Raw genomic sequence first — 18,598 nt, 5'->3', positions numbered from 1 at the left:
TGAGCCTTCTTATATGAATGGCTTGGCGGTAGTTGCAAGACATTTGGCACTCAAGTATACATGGTCAAGCGTAAGGATAGGTTCTTTTGTCTCCTTTTCCCCCCGAGAGTATTTTTCTTTTTTTCTGTTTTACAGACTGAATCTAGCAAATAACAATGGGCGAGACAAAGAATAGAGAAATAAGTAATGGAAACATCCAACAATTCCCCGAAAAATCCGACAAAGGAAATTCGGAAACCATACACGAAACAGATGGCGACATGTCGAAAGCGTCTGCTGCCTCAACAGAAAAGGTCCAAAGACAGTCCGTACTCAAGAAATTCCGGAATGGGATGGTTCACTTTCTTGAAGAAGCTTTATATAGGTAATACGAAATATTTGGAGGAAAAAATAAAGTGAAATTAATGTCAAAGAAAATTCTCCAAACACCGGAAAATACCATTCCTGTAGTAGAACAATGTACGCCGTACATGTCCTGACGATGCGCCAGGACGCAAGTGTTATGGGAATGTTACTTTGTGGATAAGATAACCGTTGACTACAGCTGTAACCAGATTGAAGCATAATTTAGTTTTTCATAAATTTGACACAAATAATAAAATCACATATGCTTTATACATGACTTGGGTGTCTCTGGCCATTTAGTAGCGATTATTATTATATACATAAACAAATTACGCAAAAATCAAATATAGTATTTAATATTTTAATGTTTGGTTAATGATTTTTCTGCCTCAGAATCAATTCTTGAATTAAACAATTAGGCTGTTTTAAAAATATTTTTAGCAAGAAATGAGAAAATACTAGAGTTATAAATTTAGAAAAAGAGACAAAATTATACATAGAGTAACCAAAATGCAATTGAAATCTAATTATCTTATGAACTACATAACTTGGTTGTATGAGCTACATAACTTGGCTATATGAGCTACATAACTTGGCTGTATGAGCTAAATAACTTGGCTGTATGAGCTACATAACTTGGCTGTATGAGCTACATGACTTGGCTGTATGAGGTGGGATCAGGGCCGGCGCAGCCATATAGGCAAACTAGGCAGCCGCTTAGGGCGCTGATTTCATAGGGGCGCATTTTTAATTTTTTTTATATTGTTTATAAATTTGGAAATTGATATTTTCCGGGGGGATTGGGGCGCCAGAATCTAACCTTGCCTTGGGCGCCAGATAGTCTGGCCGGGTCTGGCGCCGGCCCTGTTTGGGATATTAAATACCGTACTTAAAATAGAGGCTGCTTATTAGCTGAATAAAAAGAACGGAAAATTTGCGTAATGTTTTCAGAAAAAAAAACTTACTTATGAGTAAATTGTATGCAATAGAGTGCTTGAACCTAGAACCATTTTCATTTTACCTTGTCGCAGTGCTGATACAACTAGCTCTAACAAGGGAGGTCTCGACTAGTCCGAATATAATAGAGGAGGCGCCAGATCGAAATATTTCCTAATATGGAGTCGCACTTTCATTTTCTTAAAATTAATAGATTCAAGACGCCAAGAATGAATGTAAGCGTTTTTTGTCGGTATTACCACAAACACATAGTGAATTTTCAGAATGTAACATTACGGTCTACGGGAATGGAAAAAGCTGTCTGTGCTCTGAAGGAAAAAGTAAAGACAGAAAAAGAGATGTATAAATTATGCCCAGCGAATTTTTCACCTATTTTATTCGCCAACTAGGGTACACTTGTTTTTAGTATTTAAATATTTAAATAATTTAATGTTTGAAAAGAAGTTATTTTCTGTTAGTTTTGAGATTTTAAAACCGATATTCTAAGATAACTTAATGCAGTGATGTAATGCAGTTTGTTCTTAATAGCGTCGATCCCTAAAATCTATCAGTAATAAATTTGACCCCTAAAATATAGCTGTAATAAGTTTGATCCCAAAGATCTACCTATGATAAATATGACCCCAAAAGTATGTATGTATGTATGTATGTATGTATGTATGTATGTATGTATGCATGTATGATTAACAGTTAACGACTTTCAAAAGTACAACTATATGACGGCAATTAATAAAGGTACAAGATGAATTGGGTATAGATTGTTTTTAGTATTTAAATATTTAAATAATTTAATGTTTGAAAAGAAGTTATTTTCTGTTAGTTTTGAGATTTTAAAACCGATATTCTAAGATAACTTAATGCAGTGATGTAATGCAATTTGTTCTTAATAGCGTCGATCCCTAAAATCTATCAGCAATAAATTTGACCCCTAAAATATAGCTGTAATAAGTTTGATCCCAAAGATCTACCTATGATAAATATGACCCCAAAAGTATGTATGTATGTATGTATGTATGTATGTATGTATGTATGCATGTATGATTAACAGTTAACGACTTTCAAAAGTACAACTATATGACGGCAATTAATAAAGGTACAAGATGAATTGGGTATAGATTTTTAGGCTAGCACCTGCCAAAAATTACAATTTTTCCTAAGGGGTCGTCCATTAATTATGTCAACAAAATAGGTGGGAGGGGGTTTGAAGAAGTTTGACAATTGTTGACATGGGGGAGGGGGGAGTTCAAGATAAATTGACGTCAACAATGTTATTTTTTTTGCAAAAAATCAGCCACTATACCCATTATAACAAATGAGGAACATTTGGCTTCCCAATGGGAAGATGAAAAAGCTAGAATAGAAACTCTCGATTTTTTCATGAATTCAAAGTGTTATAGTCAATTTGAAATCTGTTAAACAAGTTTAAAAAATGTATTAAAATTTATTTGTAGACCTTTTAATTTCCATAATTCTATTTTTAGCATATTTTTAGCATAAAAGCCAGCCGTATAAAATATTGTTAGTTTGTTGGGGGGGGGGGTAAAATTTTATTAGGGGGATCACTGAAAGTTTGACAGTTGTTGACAAGGGGGGGGGAGGGGGGTAAAAAATTGCCTAAAAATTGTTGACATAATTAATGGACGTCCCCTAAATTGTCAAACCGGGCAGCCGAAACAAAAATTGGCCCATTAAAAGAGGTTATATGGTCTAAGTTTAGTACAGTGCTTCTGCAAACTAGCAATTAATGTATGAAAATTTTGTTATGAGTGGTCTCTAATTTACATCCATTTCCTAAATTGTTTACGTGAGTTCACTACGGTTGATCCCTCTCACTCTCATAATACATAGAAACAATTGGTCCAAAAATCCTATTGAAATTAATAAAAATACTTTTCTTTTATTACATTAACACCGATAAAGACATATTTTTTATTACAGCTAGTGAAAATTATACAGTGGCGTCACTGGAGAAGGGGTGAGGGTGTACGGACCGCACCGGGTGACACCATCGGTGACACCAAAATGTCTGTCTATATAATTTTTTACTTTTTTGCAGGAAGAAGGTCCATGGGGGTGACATCATGAGTTACCGAACATAACTGTCTCTAAAAATTTTGAATATTTGTTTAGGAAGGGCGTCCATGGGGGTGACACCATGAGTTACCGCACATGACCGTCTATACATTTTTTGAATTTTTGTGCGGGAAGGAGGTCCACTGGGGTGACACCATGAGTTAGCGCACTGGGTGACACCAACCCTAGTGACGCCACTGAAATTATTGTTTTTGAGTAAGGCGAAGTAGATTCCAATATATTCCCCGTTTTACTGCAATTCACTCTCACCTCTTTCATAAACATTTTTAGTACATGCTCATCCAGAGCAGGAGAGACAAACGCCATCAATTGGATAGAAGCACTTTTGATAATGTGGATTAATTTATTAAAAGAACACAAAACTTTCTAATATTTTTATATGGATCAGGCTCCCATGTAACAATCACTCTTTAGAGGCGTCTTGCATTGTGCTTCGTAATTCATTTATTGATTTAATATATGATACGTATGTCAACCAATGACTTATGTTTGCATATGTCTGACAGCTCCTTGGGGTGGGGTGGGGAGATATGTAGTATGTTGTGGTATCAATTTATTATTATAGCCGGTACGAAACTAAAGTAAATAGCTCGATATCTTCAAAACGGTAACTGCAAGACAATTATGCCTTGTCCCACTTTCGACGAAAAATGCGCTTGGTTATGAATAATAATTGTTATGAAAGTAACATTGTTTGATTTTAGGTCGCGTGCAATTAATTATTGAGTGCCAGACGCTGTTCAACAACCATTTAACCGTAACGTTTAAAATTATAAGTCAAAGAGCAAGTGTCTGTAGTTAAGGAGGGTGACATACCGACATTGGGACTGTAGTGTTAAAAAATGGTATATCCACTCTGGGGACAATGGGAATTTTTCCTGGGGAATTTTATATCTATTTAAAGGACAATGGGAATTTCCATTACAAAACACCTTGGGAAGATTCATGGACAAGATTTGTGCGGACAAAAGGTTGGGACTGTATACGGACAAGGAAAGTTGAACATAGGTTGGGTTTGTTAAGAGACAATAGGAATGATGACGTCACGGTACTTGACATATGGCAACCATGTCCGCCAGGCGTTACATAAAGTTATATGTCCCGCTCCGCCAGGCTTATATAAAGTTATGCGTCCCACCCCGTCAAGCGTTACAGCTTTTCATGGCGATTCACGGACTATGGAAATCCCAGTCAAAAAAAAATCGTGGGCAACTTTGAGGATAATGGGAATTTAGCATGGGGAATACATGACCGGCACTTTTGGGGACAATGGGACTTTAAAACGGAATATTGGGCCTGTATAGGGACAAAAAATCTTGGGTTTTTATTATATGCGCATTTGTTTCTCCGTTAATTTTACATGTCAGAATCGTTCAGTATTTTACGATATTTCACTTGCGCTCACTTCATATTTCATTCATAAAGGAACTACTTTCTGTTGTAAACAAACAATGGACACATATGCTAGCACTTTTGATTTATTTTACTTGTCTGTTGATGAAGTAAACCAACTGAATGAACTAAGGCAGATGTTTCGAGGACTGCCACATACCAATTGCTTTGCCACATTCCGCGTTAACTGTTTTGATACAATGCTTCGGATTTAGGCTAGCTATCGATGCCAGAAAGAGTCTTTACAAATAACATGCAAGTCGCAAGACATAAACTGACCAGATTTATATGGACAATTGGAATTACCATTACAAGAACCCTGGGATGATTCACGGACAAGATTTGTGCGGACAGGAGATTGGGACTATATATGGACAAAGGAAAGTTGAAATGTTCTTATTTTAAAAGTCCTAGACATAAATTGCAAGTGCAAATCTTCGCCAAACAGTTAGGAACTCTTTGGCTGACACATGCGTACGACGATAACATTCAAGCTCCTCACGCTTATTTACTCGAGGATTTTAAAACCGACCACACCCGATTTTTTGCGAATTCGTACCCATCTGTTTCAACACTGGTGCCAAGACGGAGGGCCTGTCGTGTACAAGTCCCCGTCGACTTAAAAAAAAGGTATATAAAAACCTCGGACATTTTTGATCTGTCTCACACCTCGTCAACATAACGTACATTCAGTCTCATGTTCCCGTCAAATTGATTCGTGCCTTGTACGTCATCAGTCGCAAAAAAATCCACAAATGCATACTCGTGTCATAGAAGCCAGTCTCAGAGAAGTCTTACGATTGTTTACGGCGACATGTCAATTATTGCAAGGCATCATTCACATTCCTCATCAAACCAAACGCTTTTTTTTCTCTCAACAGAAACAAAGTAGCCTTGACGCAACTGGCCGATCCCGACATCGACACTCAAACCAAAAAGCAAATTATTTTGAAACCTGGAAGTAGCGATTCTCTATGAGGTGTCATCATTCGCTCCCTCTAAAATGGAATCGCAATGCCCCAAAAGTCATCCCCAAGAAAAAAGCCACTCCCCAACCCAAACATACCCAGAAGAAAAAGAGAAGTGGTGCCAAGACCAGGTCACAGCCCCAGAAAAAGAAAAGGTCCCAGCAAACAGTTTCTTCTCAGAGTCACTACAGTCCGGGCGCAACCTGACATATTCAAACCAGGACCTGCAGCGACGGTGACCGTGTCTCCAGTAGCTTCAGGTTCTTCCACTTCCCCGTTGCTAGCGATGCCAGTCAACCCCAATTTGACAACCGTTCTTCCACCTTTGATGAAAAATGAAACCTGTGTATCCAGGAACTTCCCCAGCGGTGATACCCTCCTGCTTTTATCCGCAGAGACAGCTGCGAACAAAGTACCTGCCCCCAAAATCAAAGTCCAAGAGAGATAGGGTATGTTACAGAGCTTACTGGATTTATCCAAGCAAGAACTGTTCCGATTTCATCCGTTGCGAACCCCTCCATGACGCGTGATGCCTGTCATCAAGTTGATACGACATAAAGAAGATCAGTGGCGACGCATTCCACTATAAAAAAACCATCTGTACCAGACGATATATATCAGTAGTTTTGTTCTCCTGAACCAACAAAGATGTCACCCCCAGAAGTTATCCCTCTTCTACTCCCAAAGGAAAGAGAAGGAAAGGACTGCCTCGTTTAGCCAAAACATTGGAACGTGTTGTCCATCCTGTCCAAATCCCCTCCACCCATACGAAAACAACTCATTCAAACATCCTCGAAAGACGTCGTCGATACCATGTATGAATGTTGCCTGAACGTCTTGAAAGGAATAATACATTTGTCTCAACATCAGAAAGAATGCTTAGCCAAGCATCGACACGTTCTTTGCTAAACGGTCCAGAAGAAAATACCCATCCGTCAAAAGAAAAAGATGTTGGTACAACGCGAAGGAATTTTGCCCATATTGTTGGGACCCTTGTGAAAGGAGTATTGGGAACAATGCTGGGAGGACTCATAAGAGAGCAATATATAAAAGTACTAAAAAGATAAAAGAGACCTCTGGGGTCAAAATACCTCATACGTGATATTTGGAATCCAATGGAAGGACGAAAAGTGACTTTAGTGCCTTACAAAAGATGGATGGAAATACATCGTTGGCAAGAAGAACGGATCCCGCATTTACCTCCCAATCCTCATCTGACAGAGATGTCCCAGTTACAACACAAATTTCAATCGTTGACGAATCTCAGCGATTTATCAGAAACGGAAAAATCTCAACGGTACAGTCAAGTGTTGCGACGACTTAAACTCTTTCACCAAAAAGCTTTAGAAGAAATAGCTCGACCTACTCTGAAAAGTTTTTAAGATCGTGATGAAAAGTCCATCACCATCACCACCAGTGACCACGACAGACGCATCTCCATGGATTCCTTAGGAAGAAGAGGCACGAGAAGTCTTTCAAGCACAGTCAGCAGCGCCCATCCCTAGCAAGATTTCAGCGTCCTTACTGACCCCTTTCCCCACACCCCAACGGGAAGAACTCAAAGCTTGGGTTAAAAAGATGTCCACTCCTCCTTCGAAATAAGTGGAAAAGAAAGAAGAGAATCCAGAAGTGAAACAGACAGCAAGAACAAAGCCATTCCATTACCGTCATCACCACTAACACTCCCTTCGACTTTTACTGCCGTGGCACGTCGGACACGAAAAGCCGTTTCCAAACCAACACCTCACCCCATCCAAAGTAGCAACAGTGAAGAGTGGGTGACATATTAAAAAAAGAAAAAATGTTCTGATGGAGAATGTGTTAGTCAGCATTTACTATGATCCACCCCATCCTGCAGCATACGGAGGAGTTCAGAAATTGTATCGTGCTGCCAAAACCCGACTCAAAAGTGTCCGTTTACCTCAAGGGCAACGATGGTTACAGGAACAAGCCACGTACACCTTTACACAAACCCATTCGACGAAAAATTTTCAGAAGTCGCACCCTAGTGGGTTATCGATCATCAATGGCAAGCCGATTTAGCCGATATCTCTCATTAGGCCACCTACAATCGTGGCTATAAATATTTATTTTGTGTCATCGACGTCTTGTCCAAATTTACCTGGGAGGTGCAATTGACTTCCAAACGAGCACTGAGTTAGTGCGAGCCGCGAAAGAACGCATGTGAAAATATTTTACACATCAACACACTCTCAAGTACGTCGCACCTGATCCAAACGTACAACTAATCTTACCATCGGAGCATCAGATATGTCCCCCCCAAGAAGTGACTCCCGACAACGAAGTGACCATCTTTTAGCTCCTGTTTGGTACGTCCCCGACTGTGGATGCCCCCAATAAAGGCGGAGTGTTGACGACAGGAGATTGGGTGCGCATTAGCAAAACCAAACGCACTTTCGACAAAGGTTACTTACCAAACTGGAGGACCGAATTGTTTCGTGTCACTGGACGAGTGCGTTTCCGTCACCCTGCCGTCTATAAATTGGAAGACATGAACGGGGAAATGTTATAAGGAACTTTTTACTTGCCCGAGTTACAACGCGTGACCAGAAATGAAGACGAAGTGTACGACATCGAAAGCATTCTCGATCGAAGAACACGTAAAGGGAGAAAACGTCGTGTCAGAGAAGTCAAAGTACGTTGGAAAGGATACCTGCGGAGTTTTGACTCATGACTCTTGGATCGACGCTTCGTAAGTCATCGGCTAAAAATAAGAAATGACCACCATGCCCTTCAACACAGCCTCGACTACCACAGTGACCACTCCTTTACAAGAGCAACCCCTGTGGGTGTTGTGTGGAGAACGTGTGCCTAAAACGCAAATCGTCTTTTTCTGCCAAATCTTTGTGGTGTATTGTGACATCGGTGCTGTCATTGTCAATTGTAGTTTGCAACAAGGAGACAAACAATTGTGGACCATTTTACTGAGTGGTTGCAACGGTTACCTTCACCCCAATCCTTCCCTGAAATATTCCTTGAACTGTCACAGCGGGTGAATAGGCGTCCAACGTCAGTCACCCTTCCAACAGTCGCCACCCAAACAGCAACAATCCTCTTTTAGACACTCCTATGACCTCTAGCGACCCCTCGGACATTACAACTCTGGAATTATGACTAACCAATTTTACTTAACTGTACCCAGTGACAGTTCCATGGATGTGTTTCCCCACAATACTTTGTGCTGTTTCACGGCCAAATTACCTTAGGACATCCAACTGCATCACGAAGCCCATTGGGAAGTGGCTTTGGTCGAAATGATTCACCCCATACAATTTTAAAAAATCACTGAAAATCAAAACATTTTTGAGGTCGTAGTTCTGAACGACCAAGTGCAACAGTACTTGAATGAAAACAAAATTGTGGACGCCTCTATATAACAACAAGTATCCCCCGATTAATATATCTGTTGAAATTCCTGCAGGATATTATTTTAATGGTCAACATCAGGTGGACACGATTGTTTCCAGATTCAATGCGCTGTTTGGCAAAACCTAGGACACAACCAAACGAAGTGTCACCTTCGAGTACAATAAAGTGGCTCGTCGCTCACTGATAAAATTTTCGGATGTCAAAATGTTATCAAGGGTCCACTTATGACACCCATCGCCAACAACTTGACTTTTGCGAGTTTTTTTTAGACCCCCGGTAGAACTGAACCAAAGATTAAATTTGGTCTTTGTGTAATCCGATGTGGTGGAGTACAAAGTGGTGGGGCACACATCCGTACTGTTACTGTATGTCATACATTTCAAAGTGGATTCTGCCGAGGCTAATGACCAGGAAGGTGGAAACACATATCACGTTCACCGCAAAGTTGTACAGTCTCATTAGTTACCCGTCAGTAAGTTGTATTTCGACAGCGTCAAGACTGTTATGAAAGGAGATCTGGAACAAAATGTTTCATTCACCTAAGAGAAAGTCCATTTTCGAAAACAATTATCTAACGACTTGCAAGTCTGCATTTGTATTGGAAAATATGAACATGTTTTTCGGATGGAAATACTGCACAACCTAGGGAGTGAAGTGCATCCATCCGACAAAACGAGTTCATATTTTCCCATACAAATGCAGTAACTTTTTATTATATGCTCATTTTCATATTCTACCTAAGGCGTAATTATATAAACAAAAATATACTACAAGAAACAAAGTAACTGAATCTATGCAGTATTCCAAACTAAATACACAAGCGCAGATTCATCATTACACACCGACGTTATTAATATACACATAACTCCGCCCAGATAAATTTGAACTTAGTCACGCTCTAGACATAACTTTAGAAATAAAATAAATCTTATTTGTATCAAAATAGTTAATGCGGAATGTGGCAAAGCAGCTGCATGTGGCAGTCCACAAAACATCTGCTTTAGTTCATTCAGTTGGTTAACTTCATCAACAAACAAATAAAATAAATCAAAAGTACTAGCGTCTACGTCCATTGTTTGTTTACAATAGAAAGCAGTTTCTTTATGAATTTATTTTAAGGTACACGCGAGTGCAATATCGTAAAATACTGAACGATTCGGACAATGTAAAGTTAACGGAGAAAAAAACATGAGCATATAATAAAAACCCAAGATTTTTTTCCCTATGCAGGCCCAATATTCCCATTTTTAAAGTCCCATTGTCCCCAAAATGCCGGTCATGTATTCCCTATGTTAAATTCCAATTGTCCTCAAAGTTTCCCACGATCTTTTTGACGGAGATTTACTTTGTTCATGAATCACCGTGAAAAGCTATAACGCTTGGTGGGGCAGGACACATAAGATTTATATAAAGCCTGGTGGAGTGGGACATATAACTTTATACAATTCCTGGTGGAGCGGGGCTTTATATGACGCCCTAGCGGATATTGTTGCCAATGTCCAGTACCGTGGCGTCATCATTCCTATTGTCCCTATACAAACCCAAACCTATGTTCAACATTCCCTTGTCCATATACAGTCCGAACAATTGTATCACAGGCACTTGATTCTGGGGTAAACTAATGGGTACACTCACCATATAACACCCCAGAATCAAGTGCCTGAGAATTGTCCGCATAAATCTTGTTTGTGAATCGTCCCAGGGGGTCTTGTAATGGCAATTCCCATTGTCCGTATAAATCCTGTCCATGAATCGTCCCAGGATGTTTTGTAGTAGTAATTTCCATTGTCCGTAAAATGGATATAAAATGTCCCATGTTAAATTCCCATTGTCCCCAGGGTGGATATACCCTTTTGTAACACTAAAGTCTCATTGTCCCCCTTTCACTACTTAAGTGTCCTTCCGAATAAATAGAATATTTTACACAGACAAATAATTTTTCAATACAGAATCCAATGCATGTGGTGTCACATAGTTTGATACCGGCAAGGTAAACGAGCCGTGTTAACACTTAAGTTAACGTTCCATTGATGGGATATTAATGTGAAAGTCTGATTTCTGGAAGCAGAAATTCTAGCTGTAATGTATTTTTGACCGGATATTTGCCATATTTGATTGGGAACAGTACACTACAGAAGACATTATCAAATTTAATCTGGAGTATGAAATGCATCACATAAGAAACATTAGCTCTTTTGAGCTCTTTTATCACATTAAAATGATGTGGGTGGATAAAGTCAGGAATCCCGTTTATATATAAGCCACACTATGGGTAATATTAGCATTTTATACATAATATCGCTTTATAGATAACATTACCACTATATTAGCATTAATATTAGCACTTTATTCACAATATTACCATTCTATACATAATATTAGCACATACATATGTATAATAGTATCACTGATTCATATTACCACTCTAAACGTAATATTGCCACTCTATGCATACTATTACCAATCTATACATAATATTGCCACTCTATGTATAATAGTATCAGTGATTCATATTACCACTCTAAACATAATATTGCCACTATATGCATACTATTACCACTCTATGCATAATATTACCAGTCTCTATGCATATTATTATCAATCTATACGTAATAAAATAGCCACCCTATACATAATATGACCATGAAATGCATAATATTAGCATTCTTTGCAGTGCAAAATAACCAATCTTTATATAATCTTGTCTCCCTGTAGATAATATTACCACTATATGCATAATATTACCATTCTATCTTTCACCTCAGTATCGGCCTGCTAATTGCAAAGCACCCGATAAAGACGGCTGTGATAGTTCCAGTACTCTGTATGTTGTGTGCCATGGGTTTCATCCGTTACCGACTGGACGAAGATTTTGCAAACCTCCTCCTACCCCCTACATCCCGCATCCACCGGGAGAAAAACTGGATTAAGAATAATATCCCGATCTCCTTCCGCCCCGTCAGAATGATCTTCAAAGCAGATGATGTTTTAAATCAAGAGTTCTTACTGAAGGTAATTCATATATCTAAAGAGAATGAGTGAGTGTTTGATTAAGCCTTGCCAAATTACTGTTAAGTTAATTAGGTAGGTGCACAGTGTCATTGTAAAATGTGTTTGTGTCCAGCTGTCTCCGTATGTGATTTGTTGCTTGTTTTTGTCCTGGGCCTCTTATATCTGCATTCTAACTTCCTACTTTTATTAACGAATAACTTGCATGAAACTGCAGATGTTGTACTCAGCTCGTGCTTTTTTATCCTTCAGATACGTTACACAATCAGATTAACATTAGGAATACACGCTCCCCAATTCAGCCCTACTAAAAATACGAAAATCATCTTTTCTGTCTATATCATATAGACAGTCTTGATCATTATCTCCCCCTGTCACCTCCAGATATTGCTAGTTTTAAAGCTTTAGAGACAGAATCACTTGCAAGCCTAGTGGGTCCGTTGTTGGCCGGTTGACTGGTATTGGAGGCGTTTTGCCATTTTTGTCCCTCTCTAACATCGATAGATAATTTTTGCAGCATAAGGGAGTGTCCTTCCATTTTTAAGGCATCCAAGTGGTTGAAAGTCCCCCACCATGTCCAAGCATGCCTTTGGGTCTGGGGTATGTAGCAGATCGTAATGATCCAGCATATGATATTGTAATGCCGTCCGAGACCAACCAGTCTATCCAGCAGTCCAGTCATCCATATCGCAAGCATAGTTAGAGTAGATCAGTCAGCAATCGGTTACTTGCAGGCCTACCGAGTCACCAATCACTATAATTACAGGATCTTTTTGATAAATCCATCTGTCTCTCCACACCTACCGCAGTGACGACCGGTTCCGTCTGTACCTCCTTCTATATGATCAGAACTGTACTACTATTCTACTATTCTACTGATGAACCAGTCATCTGTGCCAGTACAACAAACTTGTCCTATGGACCCGGCTAACCCTATGCTCTTGTCTTAACCACAGGGACCAAGAACTTGTCCCATCTGCATTTGCAACAAGGCGTTATAACAAATTGTCTTTCAAATTCCGGTCCCAGCAGCTTGTGCCGTGGACACACTTTCAGTCAGGTTGGAAGGGTTGTGGTCCTTTGCCTACCCATCTAGGGTCTTGCTACTGAAAAAAATACAGAAGTTGAGGTGTCAGAACTGCAGATGGGACAAGTTCTTGGTCAACGATGTACATGTTCTCAATCTGAGTTGAGCGATAGATCTGCCAAGGAAGGTTGAGTGGCCAAACTGAATCTTCTTAAACTACCGCATTCACAGACGTTCCATTCTGTCCAGACTGACTTCTCTTTCACACCTGGTTCTTGTCAGAGGAGCCTTGAAGATGAAAGACTTCAAACATTCAATTATTAAGAGAATTTTGCAATCAAGAAGCCATTCCACTTCGAAGGCTTATGAGAGAAAGTGTTTTTTATTCAGGGATTTTTGCAGAGTTTATAATATCACTTGGAGCGCTTCAATCCCACACATGTCAGATCTGTTTCTACAAGGAAAAAGACGTTATGCCCATTTACCATCAAAGGCAACTGCTTCATGGCTCATTCAGACATCATGGCAGTGGGCATATCTGTCATGATAAGATCTCTCATACCTACAAGCCAATTCTGACTTGAATGGACCAGATTCCATCACATCATTTCCAAAATGGAATTTGTCATTAATTTTAACGTGGCTAAATTCACATAAATTTGAGCCAGACCATAACTGAAACTGCTATCATATAAAACATGTTTCCTGAGAGCTTAAGAATTCAGTAGTCATCGTCTTAGCCTGGTATAGTTGTCACGGATCATGTGGCTGTCGGTCTTATTACCTTTAAGTTTGGAGGGCGGGTTATCTTTCATACAGGGAATCCAGCCTTTGTTTCTGCAAAGGATGCCTGGGGTAGCATTCCCTCCTTCTATTACCTATTCTCCCAATATTAGTATGATTGGGAGAAAAAAAATTATGTTTCTTTGAGAATACTTACTCAATCACATTACTTTAAAAACTCCTAGCTTCCCACGGTGCGATTATCCTCATTGATATATATTACTCAGATGTAACAAAGCGACACTCAGAGCTGGCAGACCGGGGTGGGTGGGTGGGTAGATGGAGGTGTTGAGACCGTAATTGTAATGGGATCAAGCTTTCAAACTTGACTCATTCTACGTTGAAAGAGGATAATAGTATATTTGTATTATGTTTTGTAAGAATGAGAAAATCACAAATAAAAGTTTGGGATCTTAGGTGCAGTTTCAGAGATGGTGTTAAGGGTGAAGGTGGAGGTGCTTGGTGTGGGTTGGTGTAAAGGTAGCATTTTCAAAAATAATTAAAGATACAATTTTCGATAGATTCAGCCTCTAGTTTTCTATCTATCCATCTTAAAAGTATATACTTGCCACTAACTAAAAAAGCATGCACTAATTTACCACCTTGCCTGACTATTTCATTTTCCTGGTAGTTTGGAATTCTTTTGGTCTGTTTTTTACTAATCGTGCCTACATGAAACATGAATCAAATGAATCAATCTACTAATTATTTCTTTCTATATAGACAGACTTTGTTTCTTTGTTTGAAAAGTGGTCATTATTTTGTGAAGATGCTTCTGGTTGTAAATTTGGCGAGGGTAATTTCAGGTGTTTTTGTCAAATACTCCTAATATTGGGAACCGTAATTTTATCTTGGTAACTGAAAATGTTGCTCATAGAATAATTAAAAATAAACAAAAAAAATTGTAAATGATTCTGACATTTGCCCAGGAATCTTAATCTTATGCCAAATTTTCAGCGTTATTTATGAAACAGATATAACCAGAGCAAATATTGTAATACAAGTTTTCACATTATTCAGGTGTTCTCAATATGCAAACGTTCTCAACAGTTCTGAAGTTTTTTTTACGATATCTTCATGATCAAGAACAGAAATTGTAGGTTCCGTAAGCAGGCCCACTTCATATAGAAATCTGAGTAAGAGATTTGATAATAAAATTTCTCAACATCAAGAAAGTAAAAATCAAGAATTGTGTTCATATATATACAGTGTATATATACAGTTCATATATATACAGTATATATATGACAGTTTAGACGTCTATGCCACCGCTTTATAAAATATTTGCTTTGCTCTTTCTTTAAATATAGTCTATTTATCCAGTGAAAGGCAGCATGAATAAAACTTCTATGGGGAAAGAAAAGACGTTGAAAAGTGTAATAATGCACATAGAGCTGTGTAACCAAATTACTAGGTCATGAAATACAATACTGATCGATCCGCATACCTTTTTTTTGGCATATAAGTTTATGTGGAGTATATTTCTTGCCCACAGGTACAAGACATGAGCTTGATGTTGAGAAAAAAACAATAATCTGAAGGGAAAAAATAATACAGAGTGATAAAAATACCTCAGATTACCCCTCATGACCCGTTCTGACATAGGACCTTCTCTATCATACTATATAAGAGATAAATCTTGGGTCATGGTTGGAACAAAGTATTTGAAAGTTACTTACCTTCTCTCTTATATAATTGTTTGTAGATAAATTTAAACTTTTAAACATTTGCAATTTATTTCAGCTATTAGATGTCCAAGAGAAAGTTTCAAAGATAGTTACTTCAGGAAATGTCACATACGAGAAAGTATGTGGAAGGTAAGGGATACATTCTTAGAATAAGCGTATATAGAAGATTTATAAATTTTCTAATAGTGATACATTTTTGTCAGAAGTAAAATTTTCAAAACACCAAAATCTATAAACTGTAAATAACTACCAATCTGGAGAAATTGTCATTCGGACTTTGTCAGTCAGAGTATGACCAGATGCTTTCTAATATGTCACATTTCAAAAATCTTTAAATGATCAGAAAATTGCATTTACAAGCAACAAAACCAATTGGATCCTGTAAAACAATGGAACCATCTGTTAAAACACCAAGCATTCCTGACAAGCAACAAAACTAATTGGATCCTGTAAAACAATGGAACCACCTGCTAAAACACCAAGCATTCCTGACAAGCAACAAAACTAATTGGATCCTGTAAAACAATGGAACCACCTGCTAAAACAACAAGCATTCCTGCCAAGAAACAAGACCAACTGGATCCTGTTAGCAGTGGAAACACCTGCCATACCCCACCTCCCAAAAAAACTTTGTGACAACTTTTGCATGAATGATAGATATAGCTATAGAACTAGGCACAGTATAGATTATACTTGAACATTCAAGTCACAAGCTATCACCCATAAACAAATTGGTAATTTAATCATTATAATGGCTAGGTATTATTGTTTTTTAAATATCTCGATGTCATAATTTTGGAGTGCAATAATATGGTATATTCTTTCATAACCGATTGGTTGATTTTAGGATAATGTCTCTTTTTATTTAGAATTAATGGAAAATGTTATGTGACGAGTCTGTTGGAAATATGGGGCTACGACAGAAACAGACTCATGAGGGCCACAAAGGAAGAGGTAGTCCTGAAGGTGCATGCAACGGAAACAAGGTATGTCTGTGTCACATTTACAGATGAGTCTAAGTGTATTATGTGATGTGCTTGATTATTTTGTGTCTTCAAACTCATTTTGTATTAAGTAAAAACGGGGGATCATGGGAAAAGTGATTATAACAATATATCATTTGTTTTTCTCACTCTTATCTAAATATTCGTTCTTAAGACTTCTTGAAAACATTACATTCACAGTGCAGCAATATAGGTCCATTCGATGTGTCTACAAAGAATCTGAAAGTAAGTACTTTGGTAGCAGCACTATATACACATTACTACAGACGAAGTTTCTTCCAAATTGGTCAGAAGAACAAATTTGTTATGGCTTGGTAGACTAATGTGAATGGAATATATACAATACCGATCCATTTAGTATGTGGAATGACTGGAATACAAATACAATAGGCTATGTAGCAAGAATAAATTACATACATATTTATCTATGTCACTATGAAATACATAAATATTTAAACTGGAATCTTAAAAGTTCGATTCTACATGTCGTCATACAGATACGTGGACTTTCTGTGAAAACACTTGAATAGTTGTAGTTCAGGAGTGCAGAAATACGGATTAAACACCCGTTTCAAAGATCTGATCAATCATGTTAGATTAAATATGTATATAACAAATATTACTTTCACCATTGCAGGGTAGATGCTTGCAAAGTCAACTTACGCTGTGCTGTTTCTAGTAATACCTATAACACGTGTTCCTCACCACAGCTGCACACATGGGCTCTTCTGGGCGAACAGTTTGCCCTAAATGTTGAAATTAAATTGTCAAATGTTCTTGTTTGAAATCACCCAAAAGGCACAGAATCCTCCCCCGATGGGAATTTTCAAAATGTTTATATATATTTTGCTTGTTCTGTGCTTCTAATTCTCTTTTGCCCTTTATTCACCAGTAGGGTGAGATTTCAACTCAAGAACACAATTCAAACAATGTTTTTGATGTTTAATCGAGTAATTGCGACGAGACCATTTTGGCTGATAATGAACAGGCCAGCCGAAAGACTGTTATTAGCTTTGTATCTCCATGAGGGCAAATTCATGTTCTATCTCCAGACTGGGGTAACTTCCATAGGGCAAGTTCTTGTTGCATCTCAAGGCATTTTGGGTAATTGTCCGATGGTTAATCCCTGTTGTGTCTCCAGTGATTGGGAGTAATAGCAAATTCCTTGAAGAGGTAGAAAAAGAAACAGAAAAAGAACAATATTTGGTGCAAGATTTGGTGTAATAAAATAACAAAAACTTTGTCCTAGGCCATTATCTAGCAAGCCTTGATGTACTCTAAATTTGACTCTGTTATCACTAGACCTTTTATGTTATTTTTATTCCAGCCCAGTGTACCTCTCCCCATTTTATGGTTTCCGCTTTCTGGGAGAACAACAGACAGACAGACAAGGTCGAATCTATAAGGCTTCTGTCACTACCATGACATGGCTTCTCCAAACCAATGCTTCTGTGAGTTGATTGGCCCCATTCTTACTATGTATAAAATGTATTGCATTTATATATATCATTGATACAGCGTACATATTATACATATATTTTATTTACATCACATACAAATACACATATTTGCACTTCGAATGGAGTTATGATATGCTCCCAGTAACTGCGTATGGACCGATTGAATTAACTCCTCACATCCCTGCGAGTGTGTCCACTAGAAACTAGTTCTTCGATTTTTGTTGTTGTTCACAATGACATATACAAATTGACAAGTTGATTGTCTTCTTTTTGAGTTTCTATTTTTATTCAGATTTGTTAAATCAATATAAGATACACTCATGATTTAAACATGAAATACGGTTTTTATCAAGAATGTAGTGCACTACAAACATTGTTAGCTTCTTGTACACTGAACCTGAACTGCCAGGTATTCACGTACTGGTGTATGGAAATTAACTTGGAATAGAAACTAAGCAAAATGATGAACCAACAAGAGGTA

The 18,598-nt window shown here is 38.1% G+C and overlaps 1 protein-coding gene across 1 annotated transcript in view; it reads left to right on the top strand.

Moving 5' to 3' along the window:
* The window catches only part of LOC149779909 (patched domain-containing protein 3-like), a 61,509-nt gene that overhangs the window by 13,756 nt on the left and 29,155 nt on the right, over positions 1-18,598 (top strand). The window contains exons 2-6 of the mRNA XM_089936601.1: positions 136-364; positions 11,912-12,158; positions 15,709-15,782; positions 16,523-16,639; positions 17,985-18,108. Coding sequence (XP_089792727.1) covers positions 156-364; positions 11,912-12,158; positions 15,709-15,782; positions 16,523-16,639; positions 17,985-18,108 — 771 coding nt within the window. The 5' untranslated portion in view covers positions 136-155. The remainder of the gene's footprint in view (positions 1-135; positions 365-11,911; positions 12,159-15,708; positions 15,783-16,522; positions 16,640-17,984; positions 18,109-18,598) is intronic.

Source organism: Sinohyriopsis cumingii, chromosome 16, assembly GCF_028554795.1.
Source record: "Sinohyriopsis cumingii isolate HCF-2022 chromosome 16, ASM2855479v2, whole genome shotgun sequence".
Lineage (NCBI taxonomy): Eukaryota > Metazoa > Mollusca > Bivalvia > Unionida > Unionidae > Sinohyriopsis > Sinohyriopsis cumingii.
This window is presented reverse-complemented; position numbering and strand designations above follow the sequence as displayed.